At 32.3% G+C, this 17,183-nt stretch overlaps 1 protein-coding gene across 1 annotated transcript; it reads left to right on the forward strand.

Annotated features, from left to right (window-relative positions):
* Positions 1 to 524: 524 nt before the first annotated feature.
* On the forward strand, positions 525 to 15,934 carry LOC143075665 (protein PIF-like). Its single transcript, XM_076251182.1, has 11 exons — positions 525 to 657; positions 3,991 to 4,063; positions 7,820 to 8,368; positions 8,993 to 9,043; positions 10,576 to 10,794; positions 11,114 to 11,320; positions 12,201 to 12,374; positions 13,843 to 14,252; positions 14,822 to 14,927; positions 15,186 to 15,277; positions 15,683 to 15,934. The coding sequence occupies exons 2-11, from the start codon at positions 4,006 to 4,008 to the stop codon at positions 15,737 to 15,739; spliced, it is 1,923 nt and encodes a 640-aa protein (XP_076107297.1). The 5' UTR covers positions 525 to 657; positions 3,991 to 4,005; the 3' UTR covers positions 15,740 to 15,934.
* The last annotated feature ends 1,249 nt before the right edge of the window (positions 15,935 to 17,183 follow it).

A 17,183-nucleotide genomic window follows, 5' to 3' on the forward strand; every position in this document is an offset into this window, starting at 1 on the left:
CCGAATGTAAAGTAGCACCATTAGCACGTTATTCATCCAAAGACTTTTTGACACTCAATAAATAAGTTCGCTTTATTGTGATATTTTGATTATTCATTGCTTTATTGATATTATACTTTTTGGCGCTAATGAAATGCCAATTGGCGAAAAAGGAAAGTGCCAATCAATTTGACTTCGCCTTCGACTAATGAGTTTTGTGTCTCCCCTTGGCCCTTTTCAACTGTCGTGTAGGCAAATTCATACAAAGTTTCTATTATATCACAATCTGTCAGTGTTCAATTCTTTTTGACATACATGGGAACATAAAATTATGTGTGATTTTTTATAATTTAATAAATAAATCAAATATAGATCTGATATATTATATTGAAAGAAAGAAAAGTAAGCTTTTTATTTTATAATTAATTCAGAATCCGTAAAAAGTTTCTAACATTACATAATTTGGGGAATTTTAAATATATTGCAATGTAAGGAATATAGATTTTTGGTTCTAGGAAGTATATATTGTGAACATTTAACTTTGGCATAGCGTGTTATAAGCATGTAACATATGCACATACGTTTTATCCGTTATATCAAATTTCCTTTTTCTACGTATCAGAATTGATTTTTTTTGTTCTTGTTCGACACTTGTCTGAAGCTCCAGTGAGACAATTGGTAAGTTTTTATTATTATTATTTATTTACCTTAATTATAAAAAAAATAAATATTCACTGACTTAAAGAACGCAATCAAGGAAATAAAACTCCTCTGAATTTATACAACCAAATAAAGTGAGAAGGTGAGCAAAATATCACAACTAAAGTTATGATACCTCGTAAACTAGAATTGAAATTGAATCAACATTGGTATTTTTTTTTTTGTATGATTATAGAAATGTAGAAATCTAAACATGAAAATTTTTATAAACCTTTTCCCATACTGGATAACCAAAATATCTGGTATACAAGTTCATCACTTATTATATGTCTAAGTAGACGTCTCTTTTAATTCAAAGCACTATCGAAAAAAGTAAAATCACAAAAAAAACGAACTTCGAGGAAAATTCAAATAGAAATTCCCTAATCAAATTGCAAAATCAAAAACTCGAACCCATCAAACCAATTGATATCAACTGGTATATTCCTGACTTGGTACAGGCATTTTCCTATGTAGAAACTGATGGATTAAACCTGGTTTTATTGCTAGCTAATTTAGTCTTTTAACTTCCAACTGTATCCAAATCTAGTCTCCGACCAACCTATACAAGCGCCAACCCGTGTGATTGGCACGGACACCCGGGTAAATAATCCGCCTGAACCGCATACAATTCTCATTCTATTAAGAAACAGACCTAAAGTTAAAAAGAGATATAAAAAAGAAGATGTGGTATGATTGCCAATGAGACAACTGTCCACAAGAGACCAAAATGACACAGAAATTAACAACTATAGGTCACCGTACGGCCATCAACAATGAGCAAAGCCCATACTGCCATAGGGAACGAAAAACAAATATGTAACACATAAACAAACGACAACCACTAAAGTTAAGAGATGTCGGACAATACATCATAAATGTACAGGTGTGTGGTGTGTGTAATATCGTATTAATTAACACGAGATCAAAACTGTGGCAATGCATTCAAAAGACGTTTAATCTGTTGTAAGATGACAAATTGTTAAAAAAAAATATGAAAAAGTGCTTGAAATTTAATCTTAGGGTTGGTTGATTCTGTTCGGAAACATAATATCAATCAATTTGGGGTAAAAATAAACACCAAAAAAACCCTCTAAATTATAAATATTCGAACAAAAATTGCATCAAAATATTTTCATTTTCATTTTTACTTTTATTGTGAGTCATAAATGCTTCATATTTTCGAAATAAATCAATTTACCCAAAAAGACTATCACTTCAACATTCGTGTGTCTGTAATTCGAAAGGGTAGAAGGAATTTTTAAATGAACATTATGACTTTGCAATAGCTTGAAAAAACTTTAATCCACGAAAGGATTGAAGTGACCTTCTTCCAAAGAAAAAGCAGGACAATGCTGAAAATAATTGAATATAAAAGCCAAATTAATAAGACGTGTAGAAATAGGAGTAACTGAATTCCCCGACCCCCCCTTTTTTAAGCACTTAAAAAATTTTATTCAGACGTTTCCAATTCTAATACATTTAGAATGAGATCTCAATATGTCGGAACGTTATTTTTGGCTGCACAGAACTTTATGTTTTAATCTTTAATTAGCATAATGCATTAGTATTCATTGGTTTTGACTTTTACGGCAGACATACGTGTACAAATCCTTTAAGCCCCTAAATATTAAAAGAGGAGAAAATACAATGAGTCTTTTGAACTTTTTCCCCGTTATTTTACAAAAATCAATATTTAAATACGTTCTCGATCGCGAAAGGAAAAAAAGGTCACCAAAACAATTGAGAGATACTTGCGGTATGCGCAAAACCGACCGTCACATGAAAAATCAATTCAAACCAAGTTTTGTTAAATATTCTACCATTTCGGTCAGCATTATGTTATACACAGTTGTTATATCGAGTTGTATTGATTTTTAACCATGGTTCCTAAAATTAAAAAAAAAACGATCATCATGATTAACTGTTGTATTGAAATATTGATTCTTTATAGAAAATGTTATTTCGGAATATTCATGTGTCCAGTGTTTCCTGTATTGATTTTCTTTTCCGTAATTTTTTGTGTGGTGTTGACTGCCATTGATCAACATTGCCGAAAGTCAATTTAACTCCAAAATGGGGGGGGGGGGGGGGGGGAGAGAAATATTTGATTGAGAGCGTCGAAAAACGAAAACTAAAAAAATATGTGTTCGCGCATAACTGTGCGCAAAATAAATATCTGACTTAAACAAAAAACAATACCCCCCCCCCCTTTTGTCTAAGTGGTTGCGGCCTCCCTCACATGTGTGTGTCGTCATTAATGATATTTTGAGTTGTTATTTAGTTTTTTTTTGGGGGGGGGGAGGGGAGGGGGTGTCTTCTATGCTTTGTTTTGATAATACAGTTAATAACCATGTGATGTCTAGCATGAAAGAGTATCTATCTTCATATACATGATTACGTGTTTAATGCATTGATTACTCGAAAACAAATTAAGTTGGTGCATCATGGGTAAAAATCTTAAATAACTTATCATTCTTATTGGTCTAATATGATTAAGGTCAATAAACCCGAAAGAAATACGAACAAGGATAGAAACATGATTCCGCCTGTGTCTTTAGAATTAAAGACCACCTTCGAGAATTTTAAACAGTAGGTGAACGAAAGGCTAAATTTGGCTTGAGATTTAAATTTGGTTTATATCAGACTAATATACTATAAATTTCAAATAGTCATAATTATGCATAGTTCTAATATTATTATTTATAAAATTAAAAGAACTTCTTTTTTGGCAACTCACATCATAAGTTAATATAAAGTTATAATCCAGTTAGTATGCATTAATCGTGTTGTATGTCCGAGTTTCATTTCATTTGGCTCATATCACCATCCCCCACTCATACTCACCTTCCCCGCCCCACCGTCTCATCCTTACATTCACACGTACTCAAACATTATATATCATCCCCTTCTTAATAGTAGGGTCAAACTGTAATGCTTGGGAAGAGTTATTTTCTCTTAACCTGATGTGTCTTTTGTATGGAACGCCAATACTGCCTTATGTTGATGATCAGCATTATGTGTGGTCACAACATTAAATATGCAGTGGTCACACCATTATAGGAAGTGGTCACACAATTATATGAAGTGCTCACAACATTATATGAAGTGCTCACACCATTATATGCAGTGTTCATGCACAACATTATATGAAGTGCTCACACCATTATATGAAGTGCTCACAACATTATACGCAATGCTCACACGATTATATGCAGGACGTATAACTAACATACGTCCTTGTTTTGTCTTACAAACAGCTGTTTGGTTGATCGAAAGTAACCGTTGTAACTTTCATTCTTTATGTTGTAGGACAGTAGACATATCATGATGTTGTTGTTTATTCCTGTTCTATTAGTTGCTATTGTAAACGGTGCTGTGGGTGGTAAGTTCTTTACTCCAATTATAGTTCTACTGTGAATCATGCACACTATCAGATTATATGTCAGTGGTGATTTAATTGTATCCATTCATTATACGCCGTATCTTTTTTATTTCTATTATTTTATAATAATATCACTAATCATAGCCCAATTGATTTCTATATTAAATTCTAAAACTTAAAGCATTTAGATAAAATTATGTAGCTATTTATCTCAAGTTTATAAAAAAAGTTATAGTAATTTTATGTCAAAACTATACCTTAATATCCTAGGTTTAATCGGGAAAAAATCAACATACCTTTATTTGTACATAAGTGCGCACTTGTTTCTGGAACTTTGGTAGACTAACAAAAAACCGACCATAATATATGCCTTCCAATTTCAATGACTGTCATATATATTTGCTATTCTTTTAAGGAAACTTTTAACAAGAGTTTACAGTTATTCAAAGTCCTTATATTAAGGCGGTACCCAACACCTTATCTAAAATTAATTTGGCTCGTTTAATTTTCTTAAAATCTTGACAAAATATTTACTTTGACCCTTTGACAAAAATATAAAAATTTCAAAAAAATTGAAGCAACCGTTTAATCAGAAAAATTACACTGGTTATATAGCAGTTTGACAAACACTTATTTTGATCATTGAGAAGCTTTTAATATTCCCTTAACAACACAACGTCATTAAAACGTTTCGCTGATTTTACAGAGTTATCTCCCTGTAGTGTTAGGTACCACCTTAAGCTTTCATTTGTTACTATATTTACCCAAAACATTTTACGTATTTCCCAAGTCACAACTATGCGAAGGAACTATTTTGTTTAAAATATGTTCTTATATCATGTAAGTTCTTTCTGTCCGGGCCCGAATGAATGATTTTTTTTATCCAACATTTTTTACAAACACTATTAAGGAAACTAAATGAATAAACCACCAATACGAAAAGTACCAATTTGAAAGTGATTTTCATTTGTTTATTGAGACATTGCTTCATACGTAGTTTTTTTTTTTTATGTTTGTTATCATTTAAAATATTGCAATGCTTAAAAAACCCAACAGTGTAACATAATTTTTATGATTTATATTGAAGCTGCAGTGGCGGATCCAGGGGGGGGGGGGGGGGGTTCCGGGGGTGCGCACCCCCCCCCTTTATTTTTGCCGATCAATGCATTTGTATCGGGACATATGTTTTGCACCCCCTGCACCCCCCCTTTGCCCTGGGTTAGCACCCCCCCCCCCCTTTCGAAAATTCCTGCATCCGCCCCTGAGCTGGTCATTAGTTGTTATGTAGGTGTACCCTTTCAGAAATTTATAAGTGCAATCCTAATTCCAAGGACTGTATTATTTAATTCAATGAGTCATGTTGCATAAAACCAGTTCTACAAATACTTTCTTATTATATTTTTTTTTACAGAATCATATATTTACTATACTCTATTGTAATTCTGAATAAAGCAATATTACAAAATTGTTCACAAGAAGAAAGACAACTGTGTTTTTCTTACGTTACGTCACTAAATTATAACCCTGATTAACCCATTTTCTCTTTTGATCAAATTAAAGTTATTAGTAACAAATGAATCAGATACAGTTTTAGGATGCTGACACACAATTTGCTAAAAAGGCCATGTCATTGTTCTTCTGTACATTTTGTAATAGGAGAACGGTACTACAGTTTGCGAACTACAATATTTTCCTAACAATCCCTTTACAATTTATAATACACCACACCATAGTTCATGGAAGAGTTTAATTTTCATTAATATGTTTTATATGTTTGCATCAGCATAAGAAAAGGCTAACATTCAGGAATATGTAATGGAACGACCTTTTAACTTCAAAGGAAAAAGGGGGAGAGGGATGCTTTTTTCCAAAAAAAAAAATTCTGATCCCCAATTTCATAAAAAAAAAAATCTGGTTCAAGCAGATGACAAAAAAACATATTAATTATTTTGAATCCAGATTTATCTACACACGTTATAGTAATAAAAGTTTTTTGATAGATAGCGTCCAAAAATAATTTCTGATTCAGAAAAAAACCAACATTACCCCCACCCCACCCCTCTTTTGAAGTTAAATTGCTGTTACCTTATTGCTACCTTAGGAGACTGTTTCCTGTAAAACAAAACCAAAATATCAAAAAAGGACTTCCTAGGCCGGACATAACAATTTACGTTTTGATTCATTTTTAAGTCAATTTTATTTGGAATGGGGAAGAGTGAGAAATCTATTTCTTTACAAGTACCACACGTCTTTTTTAATGAATTTACTAAAGAGGAACTTCCTTGTAGTTTTAAATCAAGAACACTGAAGGAGATTATATGCAGTGTCATTGTCATGTAAATATAAAATATTAGGTCAATGTCAGCAAAATTTAAACTTTTTTGTATGAGGCTGAGAAACTGGGGAAGGGCGAGGTTCTCCCGAGCCCTTCCCCAGTTTGGTGTCGAGTACAAAAAAGATTATATTTTTATGACATTGATCTATTATTGTTTTTATACTGCAACTTAAATTAATACAGTGATAGCTTTTTAAATTGAAACACAAATTTCAAATTTATCTTCATCCCTTAATGAACCCCCAAATGTGGAAAAAGTGTTCCATTCAATGATAAAATTGACATTGCATAATATATAGCTGTGTTACTATATTTAGGAAATTAACACAACTAGTTGCAGTATAAAAACGATTATTAAATTGTCTTGTACACCGTTGAAGTACAATTACAGTTATTTGAATTAGAATAAGTCAGAAAATAAATTATGTGTAAAAATGCATGAAATTAGTTATGCTAAGTCATCTGAACTGAATTTGAATTCCATTCTATCTTAATTTAGATAAGAACATTCAATCATAATTTAAGAAAACAAAACTTACAAATTGTATCCCGGCAGATAAAATAGAATATATATTTATAGATCAATCTAATCAGATTAATTTATAACTGTACTTTTTATATGTTTTTTTTAATTTGTAATGCAGCAAATTTTATTTTTCAAATAATCACTAGACCAAATAAATATATAGAGTAACTGTATGGAAACACATTTACAGCCGATTGCATTGAGTGTGTAGGTAAAGGTAATATCTTTGGTTATGTTGCTTGCTAGCTGAACCGTGAAGTCATTATAAGGTTAGGTAAACTATCCTCCTTTAAGAGTAGACTAGTCCGACAGGTAACCAATCTATCTGGTTGTAGGACTAGGCTACTTCGAAGGAGGGTAGTTTACCTCACCTAATAACGACTTAACAGTTCAGCTTGCAGGCAAGCTAACCAAAGATATTACCTTTACCCACACACTCAATGAACTCGGGTGTAAAGGTCACATTGTAGCGCAATCCTATCAATCAGGTTAAGATAAAAGTTTGTTTATGCAGGAAAATATCAAAAAAATGTTTAGTTTCTTAAAAATGTATCAGTTTACCAATTACTCCTCTGAAGAAATAGGTCCAGATTACATCCAGACTTTCATATTTTTTTCATATTTTTTTTTAATATAACATAATTAAATAAGCAAACCTTTTTTTCCATTATCTGAATTAATAGGATAACATCACAAAATAGACAGATGCTTATAAACCACACCAACTAACGACAACCACTGAATATCAGCTTCCTGACTTAGGACAGGTGTAAACAAGTGCAGCTGGTTTCAAACCTTTACGCTTATCTGAAACAATAGTGTAACATCACAGCATAGAGAAACACACTATAAGTATATATACCAAGTATATTTTGTCTCTATTTTTCTTTTTAAGCAACACCATGCCCAGGTCCAGGGGATGTTGTGTTCGCCATAGACGGATCAGAAAGTATACACAGAGAAGATTTCACGAAAGTGATTAATTTCACACTTGATATTACCGAATCCTTTGAGTTTGGCTCAAACAAAGTCCGAGTTGGCGCATTGGTATATAGTACTGCTATCCCAGATTATTTCAAGCCATCTGAAAATTCTGGGGTCGTAAAAAGTAGAATATCGAGTTTCAAACACCCTAGAAATAGCTCCAGGACAGACCTTGCCCTTGCTTATCTGAGACAGAATCTTCTCAGAACTTCACGTACTCGAGTAGGTGTTATTATCACGGATGGAGAATCGAAAAACCCAATTGAAACAAAAGCAGAAGCTGTAAAAGCAAGACAGGATATGATAACTCTTATTGCAATAGGAATTAACATCAGACCGAGTGACCAACATGAAATTGATGCAATAGCAGGAAACAAAACCTGGGTAAAGAATGTTGATAATTACAGTCAACTGGCAAACAAGACGGTTCTTGATGAGATAGCAGAATTAATTTGCAAAGGTGAGCTTTTGAAAAAATACTCTCTAACTTTAATGTTATAATTTACATTTTTATGTGATAGAAAATTAATTAATAATAAGTTGTCTAATGATATCGTCTTTTTGACTTTTTGAGATTTACAATTAGAAGGTTATATGAAGAAGAAGACAAATGGGCTTACAAGGAGCATATAATGCATAATATAATATCATTATAATATTATGTTTACCAATACAATAAATAATAATACTGAGTACATAGTTACAAACACAAATAAGAAACATCAGTTTTCATATATTTGTATATATCTAGGAGTATATATAAAACGTTCGTCTCAGGCACACCTCTAGAAAGTAACAAAAAAGAATTTTGTGAGAAGGCTAAATATATCTAGCTTAACTGCAGGAGGCACCAAGGGACGCTGCTATATGGCATGGTGGGTGCATATTAAAATGTGTATCGGGACATTAATGAGATGGTAAGATATTGTAAGAAGTTGCACATAACTCGTATGGCATCCTCATGCCTAGTGCAGAGGAGTCAGAAACCTCTATGTTGTATTAGTATCTATTTCTTATTTTCTACTGAAAAATGTAAACTGTTTGTGTAGTTTCTATTAACTAATTTAATGCTTCATGTTTTAAGCTATGCCAGAGAAGTCCGCACCACCTCCACCGACTGATGGTCCAGAACAAGGTAAGTAGAATTTTCTTCCAATGACACTGCATACATTTTGTACATGATATCTTCTGGTATCTTTCGCCCCTCTTATAGAAACTTTGGATAGCAAATTTTGACTAAATCTACAAATAATATGACACAATACGTGCTGAAATAGTTAATCGACCCAAAGAAGTTGTCTTTAAAGGATGATTTTACCATGTTTGCCTATTATCATGAAAACTATAAAAGTCAGCAGAAACTTTTCAAGCCAAAAACGATCATTTAACTCTGATGATTTTTACACAAAAAAAATTGCCATGGTTGAAGGTGCAGGTGAGCGACATAGACTCATAAGGGCCTCTAGTTAAAAATTGCTCATTTCCCCCCAAAAGGTGAAATCCAAATGTCACTTATTATTTCCAGACTGTTGCCTATAATTACTTTTGTATGTGTATGGTAGTTTTAAAGACGTATGATGATGATGATGATGATGATGGGATTTTTTAACAGTCGGCTCACTAAATCGTAGTACCTAATTTTCTTTTCATTTATTCCAGGGTCTCTTCCCCAATTTTGTTTTCACTAATATAATATACACCTTATGTGTTTAATTTTAGTTGTCAAATTGTTTTGACGTTTTTCGAAACGTGTACCAAATCATGTCATGAATGCCTACAATGTGTCAGTTCTGCAATTGATTTTAGCAAAACCAGTAAAATTTTACAAAATAAAGAAAAATTATCTATTTTGAACAAAAAAATCAATGAATGACCTCAACCAAATTGAACATGATATTTTGATTCCACTGACTGCGAAACATTAATCCCCCTCCACTTTCATTATTTCAGTTTATAATAGTATTTTAAATAGTTTACTTTATATATCAATATTTTATGTTTCGATTAGTGTATTGGTTAAATAAACAGTGTGATGTAGTAAAAACTAATACGACTTCAAACGTACAACTCGTTACCGAAAAAAAACATTTACTTTGTTTGAACGAAGAATTTAATATTAGAAAAATGCATATTTCTTTTTTCGTTACGGTATAAAAAGCAGATTTGCGACAATCTTAAAACTATAGTGCAAAAATGCTATATGCGTCCTTTCGTTCAATTGTATGTAATAATAATTATTCTTTTTTTTTTTTTTTTTTTTTTTTTTATGTCAAACGTCTTTTGATTGGCTGAGAGTTTTTTGTCTTTCAGCTCACATACATCATTTTGTCATGTGATCGCGACGTCATCAACGTGTTTTTTTTCTTCATGTTACTCCATAAAAACGCAATGAAGAATTATATCATATAGGAAAGACTTTAACATTGTCTTTGTGTCTTCGAAATGATCTCATATCATGCTATGTCTCAATAAACGGAGAAATTCATGAAATTATTAGTCATTACTAAAAAAAAACACATAGAAAATTTTAAGTATTCAAAAAGGAAACCTGTCCTGGCAATTAGCAGATTCCTACATTGGTATTGAGAAGCTGAAGATGACAATTCTACTATGCTCTTTTCATTTCAAACTGTGTCTTTTGCTATATATATTTTTTTCTCTTTGCAGTTATAATTGATCCTTTGTGTGAAGGGTGTATAATAGACAATGGATTCGGATACAACTATTATAAATACGATTGTTCTAAGTTTGTGATGTGTTACCCTAGTGAGGACAGCCATGGGAATAAGATAATGACGTCTGCAGTCAAACAGTGTGCTTTTAGCACCTTTTGGTCTCAGGATGACCTGACCTGCGTTAGAGCGGAAGATACAGAATGTCAATACAGTAAGCAAATTCATAGACTGGTTATCTCCCCTGTAATATACGGATATTTTATTCACCCTCATGGAATAAGAGAGTCCTTTAAGTCGGTATTACTTGACGACAAAATTTGATTTGAATATTAGGCTTTTAGTATCATGCATTTTGATTTTAATTTAATTTATATCGGATGTTTTACTAAATTCTAAAACAAAATTAATCAAAATATACACTCACTTTTTATGAAACAATAAACTTGGATTTTACTTATATAACATAATTTTTAATGCATTTGCCAATTTGAAGGCTAAACGAATACCAAACTATTATATTATTTCAACAGGTATATGTAAAGGGAAAACAGACGGGAAAACTTTGCCCTACGTTGGTTGTAGATCGTATTGGAAGTGTCAAGATGGCATCCCTGAACCAATGTGCTGCCCTGCTGGTCAACATTATGATAATAAACAATCTAAATGTGTTGTTGGAATATCATCAGCATGTTACGGTGTAAGTTGTGATGGTGCAGCCAGAGCTTCCCCTCGTAAGAGTAAGTACAATGTATATATATATATCACAGTTTAATTCTTTTAAGTATTTATATCGCTAATTTACATTGGACAAATTCTGCAGTAGACATTAATAATTCCGAAACAATTTTTGATGTTCAAACCAAGACCGTTTTTGTTTATTTCATTGGAAACCTATCTTTTCAAAATAAGACAATCAGTTCTTTATTGGTTAATTTTCAAATATGACATGAAATGCTATTGCTTACCTCTAAATTTCCTATTGTGACGTCATGAAAAAAGGCGACCATGCCTGATTGTTTTACATAGAAAGAACACACCTTTTTGCCGATTAATTGAAAAAGAATAATTTAATTTTAAATGTTTAAATCGCCCGGCAAGGTCCGTGTTATAAATTTTGAAAGTGAAATTTCTCAAGTAGGGAAATATCTTTTTAGCATTCGATGGGTAGGTATACGTAGAATCTATATATATATAAAATAAGTAAATAATTAATAAATCTTGCGCATTAAACCCATCATGTGTTCTGTTTGATATTTAGATGTTTTTTAGATTATGCAATAATAAATTAATTGATTGCTGTTTGTTTAACATCCAGTGGCAAATGTTCCATGCATATACGGCACGAATTCTTACACAAACTACTGAAAGACATATGTAGGAGTTCAGCCTACAGTCTGTTTTAATAGACAGGTCTGGTTTGTCTATATATGACAGACCCCCAACCCCCGCCACCCTACCCGTCCTGAATAAATTACATGGAGACTAGATATTCAACTTCTGACAAGCAAAATAAATGTCTTCTTGTTTCAGAGGCATGCGATTTAAGAAAAATTTTATAAATTAAACAGAAATAATTTCACTTTCTGACCAGCAAAAATAAATGTCTTCTTTTTTCAGATCCAGCATGTGATTATGAGGAAAATTCTAAAGATCCTGCTACATATTACCAAGTACTGAGAGTAAAGGGGTTTGCCGACAGGAAATTCTTACGCAGCTGTGCTCCTGGTACTATTTACAGTGATTTAGACTGTATGTGTGTAATGGATTATGATGAAATTGCCAAAAAGACAGGTAAGATTTGAATGGCGTTCTCAATTATTTTCTTCTAAAAGAGGGACGAAAGATACCCGAAAGATACCAAAGCGATACTCAAGCTCATAGATCGAAAATAAACTGACAACGCCATAGCTAAAAAAGAAAAAGACAAACGGACAAATAATAGTACATAAGACACTACATAAGCAATGTTATATGATTTTTGAATAACTAAATTTTATCTAAAGATATAAAATTTATTTGTACGAGACATAGAAACAGGTTGATTAAGATGACGTTAATTTATGATCTGTTTCTAGGAAAGTATAAATAAAATAGGTATTTTGAGACAATTTATCATGGTTGTTCACTTAAACTGAACAGTTTTAACTTGGAAATAAGAAATGTAAACTTAAATATGAGGAATGTGAACTTGGGAGTGAGGAATATCAACGTGGGCGTGAGGAATGTCAACTTGGGCGTGAGGAGTGTCAAGCTCAGGTTAGAAATGTCAAGTTCGAAGTTTTAGAGGAATGTCAAGTTCGAAACGACCGAGGAATGCCAGATTCGAAGTTAGAAATGTGAAAATAGAAGTCGTTCATCTTAAAAATAGAATTCCCTTCCAGTATTATGTAGACGTCCGGTTAGGAGGAAAAGGAGTAGGCCCGGTAAGGACCGATTTTGGCCTCAAATTTCAGGTTCATCTGACGAAAGATTTTGACCACTTTTTAAACACTTAAGTGTCTATTTCATTTGATTCGATTAGTTTATGTCAAAGATTTTAACTGATTTAGTCATTAAAAACGATCCGATTCAAGCCTAAATATGAAAAATCTACCAAATATGCCAAAAAATGTCACTTTTCAGATGGTTTTTGTCAAAAATGAAAGTGGCCGCATCCGTGTTCATCCTCAACCTTTATATATGTTATGCATAATTATAAAATACAACTTACATTTCAATATTAAAGATGAACACGAATGCGGCCACTTTCATTTTACACGAAAACCGTTCAAAATTCAACTAAAATGCTAGAATTGTGAAGATTTTAGTTTTTAGTAATTTAGCATGACTTAATGGTGCTAGTACCCGATATATGTACATTGTATTATCAAAAACAGCCCATATTTATGTAGCAGAAGCATTCTACTGTCCAATAAATAAATAAAAGTTTACATTTTAACAATTTTGTAAAACTGCTATATTTTGGGGCCAAAAAGGGGTCTAACTTGACCTTCTCCTTTCTCAAAACGATCCTTGTGTGGAAAATATTTAACTTTCATTATTTGGCATTAACAAATTTGGAATAAAAGTTTTAGGTAGAAAAAAATTTAATGACATGACAAATGTATAAATTGTAAGAAAGTTGTTTTTAGATATAATATAGATGCTTTTATTCAACGTACACAGGCATAATTTATGTTAATGCGTACTCGGTCATTGTACAGCATCTGCCAATGATACTTACCAAAAACATGACGTCATGCATGACTATATTTTTCAGCTTGTAGTGCAATGATTACCCAAGGTGCAAATGGTCAGTTCTACTATAAGAAAGACATGAATTTACCATTTGGAAAATCAAACTTAGACTTGACCTCTGAACCAGATGCTATGACCTTCAATTCAAAATCCCATATCAACATATGGCGTCTTGCCAACCATGAATTTATGGACTCATTCGGGGTTGAGATGAATGTGAAACTCACTCCATTTACCGGAAAGAAGGGATCTAAAACTGAACAGATCATGTTAAACTGTCTTCATAGTGACGCAGTACTGGAGGAAGACCAATGCTCGCCTTCTATGTCTCTACAAGTCAGGAAAGAACCTAAGAAGTACACATTCATCGCGCAATTGTTTACACGCACTGATAGAGGAACAGAATATAATAAGACAATCTCCAGCACAGTAGTATGTTATCTTTTTTTTAACAGTTACAATTTTTTTTTACATTATAATTATGCAGAATTTTTAATCGATTTATCGATTATATAACTGTTAGATTTGTCAAAAACAGTAAAATTTCATATTCATAAAAAGGAGATGTGAGTGTATACATAATCCATGGGACGACCACCCAAGGACAAAAATTATTGCGGCAATATATTGCGGGTTACATACCTACGGCACTTTGTAATTATGGCGGATCCAGACTACTCTTCTACATTGTTCTAGACTCATTGCGATTTAGCCTAAGAGCTTAACATCTTGTAAGTTCACTGGTGCATTGTTTATATCTGCATATTGGCCTTTATGTGTGTTTATTGTTGGGTTTGTTTTTCATTTTATGTCATTTATGTATATACTACATTTTCTTTTAATCTTTTTTTTTTGTGTCCAGAACATGCATGAAATATTTGCCGCTGCACGTAAAGCAACCAACAAACAATTTATCAATTCGTATCTTGTATATACATTTGTATGCATGCAAACTACAGTTTTCATCTGAATTATGAATTTATCCAACGTTTCCATTTTAGTCTTCCTCAAGTGGCTACAAAGGATACATTCCTATCACATTTGCATATGATGGTGACAATTTTGCATTGAAGGCCGACAGCAATGAGCAATCTGTACCTTTGTCAGGCAAGTACATTACCATATCCATAGCTGGTGCAGTTATAAAAAAAAGATGCTGATGATGACGATTTTCATTTTTGATGGCATATATATATATATATATATATATATATATATATATATATATATATATATATATATATATATAAATGATATATTAAAAAAAAATTGCTATGAATTATGAACAATTATTTAATGACAAGCAAAATTATTTTTAACGATTTGTGAAAAAAATCCAATTCAGTAACTTTTTTTCTAAATTAGGTTGGATACAGCGAAGACAGACCGGCTTGGTTTTTGGACGTCCAACAATTAGAAATACCTCAGTAGGTTTCTTGGATGGCAGCTTGAAAGAGGTAATTTTATTTATTATTTTGGTTGTAATAAAATAACTAACAAAAGATTGCCAAAGAAATAGCTATTCACCACAAACTACATGGAAAAGATCGTCACAATTTTTATATAGCATCGTACAGCTTTCGATAACGTGAGCAATGAGCAAAGTCCATACCATATAGTAAGCTTTGAAAGGCCTCGACATGACTAAATGGAAAACAATCCAAATAAAAAAAACAGCGTGATTTATGTTAATGTTGATGGCTATCAGATTTCTTTGTTGCTTTTTGAAATGATGTTGTTTTTTCGTCAACCACCATATTCACACTTCAATAATAAAGATTGGCTATTAATTGCATGTATATTAAATTTCATTTTTAATGAAGCGTGGGTTTTAATAAAAGTGTGCATTTTTTATTTTACAGATTAACGTTTACGACTGTATCCCACTATCAATCAAGGACGCACTGACAATAATGTAACCTGCACTGGACTACAGACCACGGACCACGTACACCAGGACAATCCCAACGACATTAAAATATTCGTTCTCATCTGTTTCTCAAGAATCTACAAAAAAAAACTGTTTTCAAATTTTAGAAATGACGTAAATTTTTCTTCGTACTCTTAAATGTATGTAATTTTCTATCTTTAATAAACTTCTTGCATATTTTAAATTTGTATTGATGTTTGCATATTCATATACCCCAACACTGGATGTTATTGTCAACTCGGTAATAGGAACATGACTGCTACATGTGTATGTATCTGATGTAATGAAATACTTCTGTTTCAAGTTAGGGTGAAGGCAAAACGTTTATAACCGCTGCATTTGTTTGCACATATCAGAAGTCAGGAACCTGATGTTTAGTACTTAATGTTTGTTGATGTGGTTCCTAACTTTAAGTGTTTCTCTTTTTTTTTTTTTTTTTTTTTTTTTTATCGATTCGTCGTTGGTGTTTCTGTTTGAATTGTTTACACTAGCATTCGAGGCCCTTTATAGTTTGCTGTTTGGTGTAATCCAAGGCTCCGTGTTGAAGGCCGTACTTTGACCTAAAATTATTTACGTTTTACACATTGTAACTTGAAGTTGTCTAATGACATCATTTTACATTGGAGATGGTGTAACAACACGAAAACAAAATAATCTACAAATTTAGAACTACAAAACAATAAACGATGGCGTTGTTGGTTTTTTTTTCTTCAAGTACAATAAGAAAAAGCTGAAACATGGCACTCTACATCACGTGTATGCTTTCAATGCCCTCTAAGAGATAACTGCAAAGGGGTTAGGAACATCTATGTTGAAATCTTTGTAGAAGGTGAACTAAATGTTTATTATACTGTATACATGTATAAAATTACTGAAAATGGAGGTTTTATGTTCAGTGCCAAAGAAGAAGGCAATACTTTACTATAGGTCTTGAAATATAACACTGGTACATACAAAATGTACATTAGGGAGTTGGTCAATTTAGGAGATTTCGGGAGAATTATTGACAAAATATAAAGAATTGAGGAATTACAGAGAATATTGGGCATAACAATAAAGACAAAACAAGCCATAAAGCCTACAGAAAACCATCAAAGTACAAGATGATGTCTAGAAATTATTAATATTATCACAAAGAAACTATATAGAGAGTGACAGATTATTAGTTAGGGTTACATTTAATCTGTCATCGCATACGGTGTTATAGTTAAGTTGAAAGAAAATCAAACCTACCTTATGATTGGCTACCTATGACGGTCCTACACGGTCGGTCCTATATTTGGTGGTGTTTTGTTTTTGTGGTTTTTTTTTTGCCGTTTCTGGTCATTACTTGCATATCATTCTATTATTATAATATGTCTGCTTTGAATCTTATACTTTCGGTTTTGGAATGCGCATCTGGTGCAGAACAATTGGTACCATTAATTTAATTC

The sequence above is a fragment of the Mytilus galloprovincialis genome, chromosome 5, assembly GCF_965363235.1.
Source record: "Mytilus galloprovincialis chromosome 5, xbMytGall1.hap1.1, whole genome shotgun sequence".
Lineage (NCBI taxonomy): Eukaryota > Metazoa > Mollusca > Bivalvia > Mytilida > Mytilidae > Mytilus > Mytilus galloprovincialis.

What these genes read in the sequence shown, in the direction of transcription:
- LOC143075665 (XM_076251182.1), top strand. Translation starts at nt 4,006, where the DNA reads ATGATGTTGTTGTTTATTCCTGTTCTATTAGTTGCTATTGTAAACGGT. An exon ending in AGCAGAATTAATTTGCAAAG is followed by an intron (nt 8,369 to 8,992) that starts GTGAGCTTTTGA and finishes TCATGTTTTAAG; the next exon opens with CTATGCCAGAGAAGTCCGCA. An exon ending in TGGATGGCAGCTTGAAAGAG is followed by an intron (nt 15,278 to 15,682) that starts GTAATTTTATTT and finishes TTTATTTTACAG; the next exon opens with ATTAACGTTTACGACTGTAT.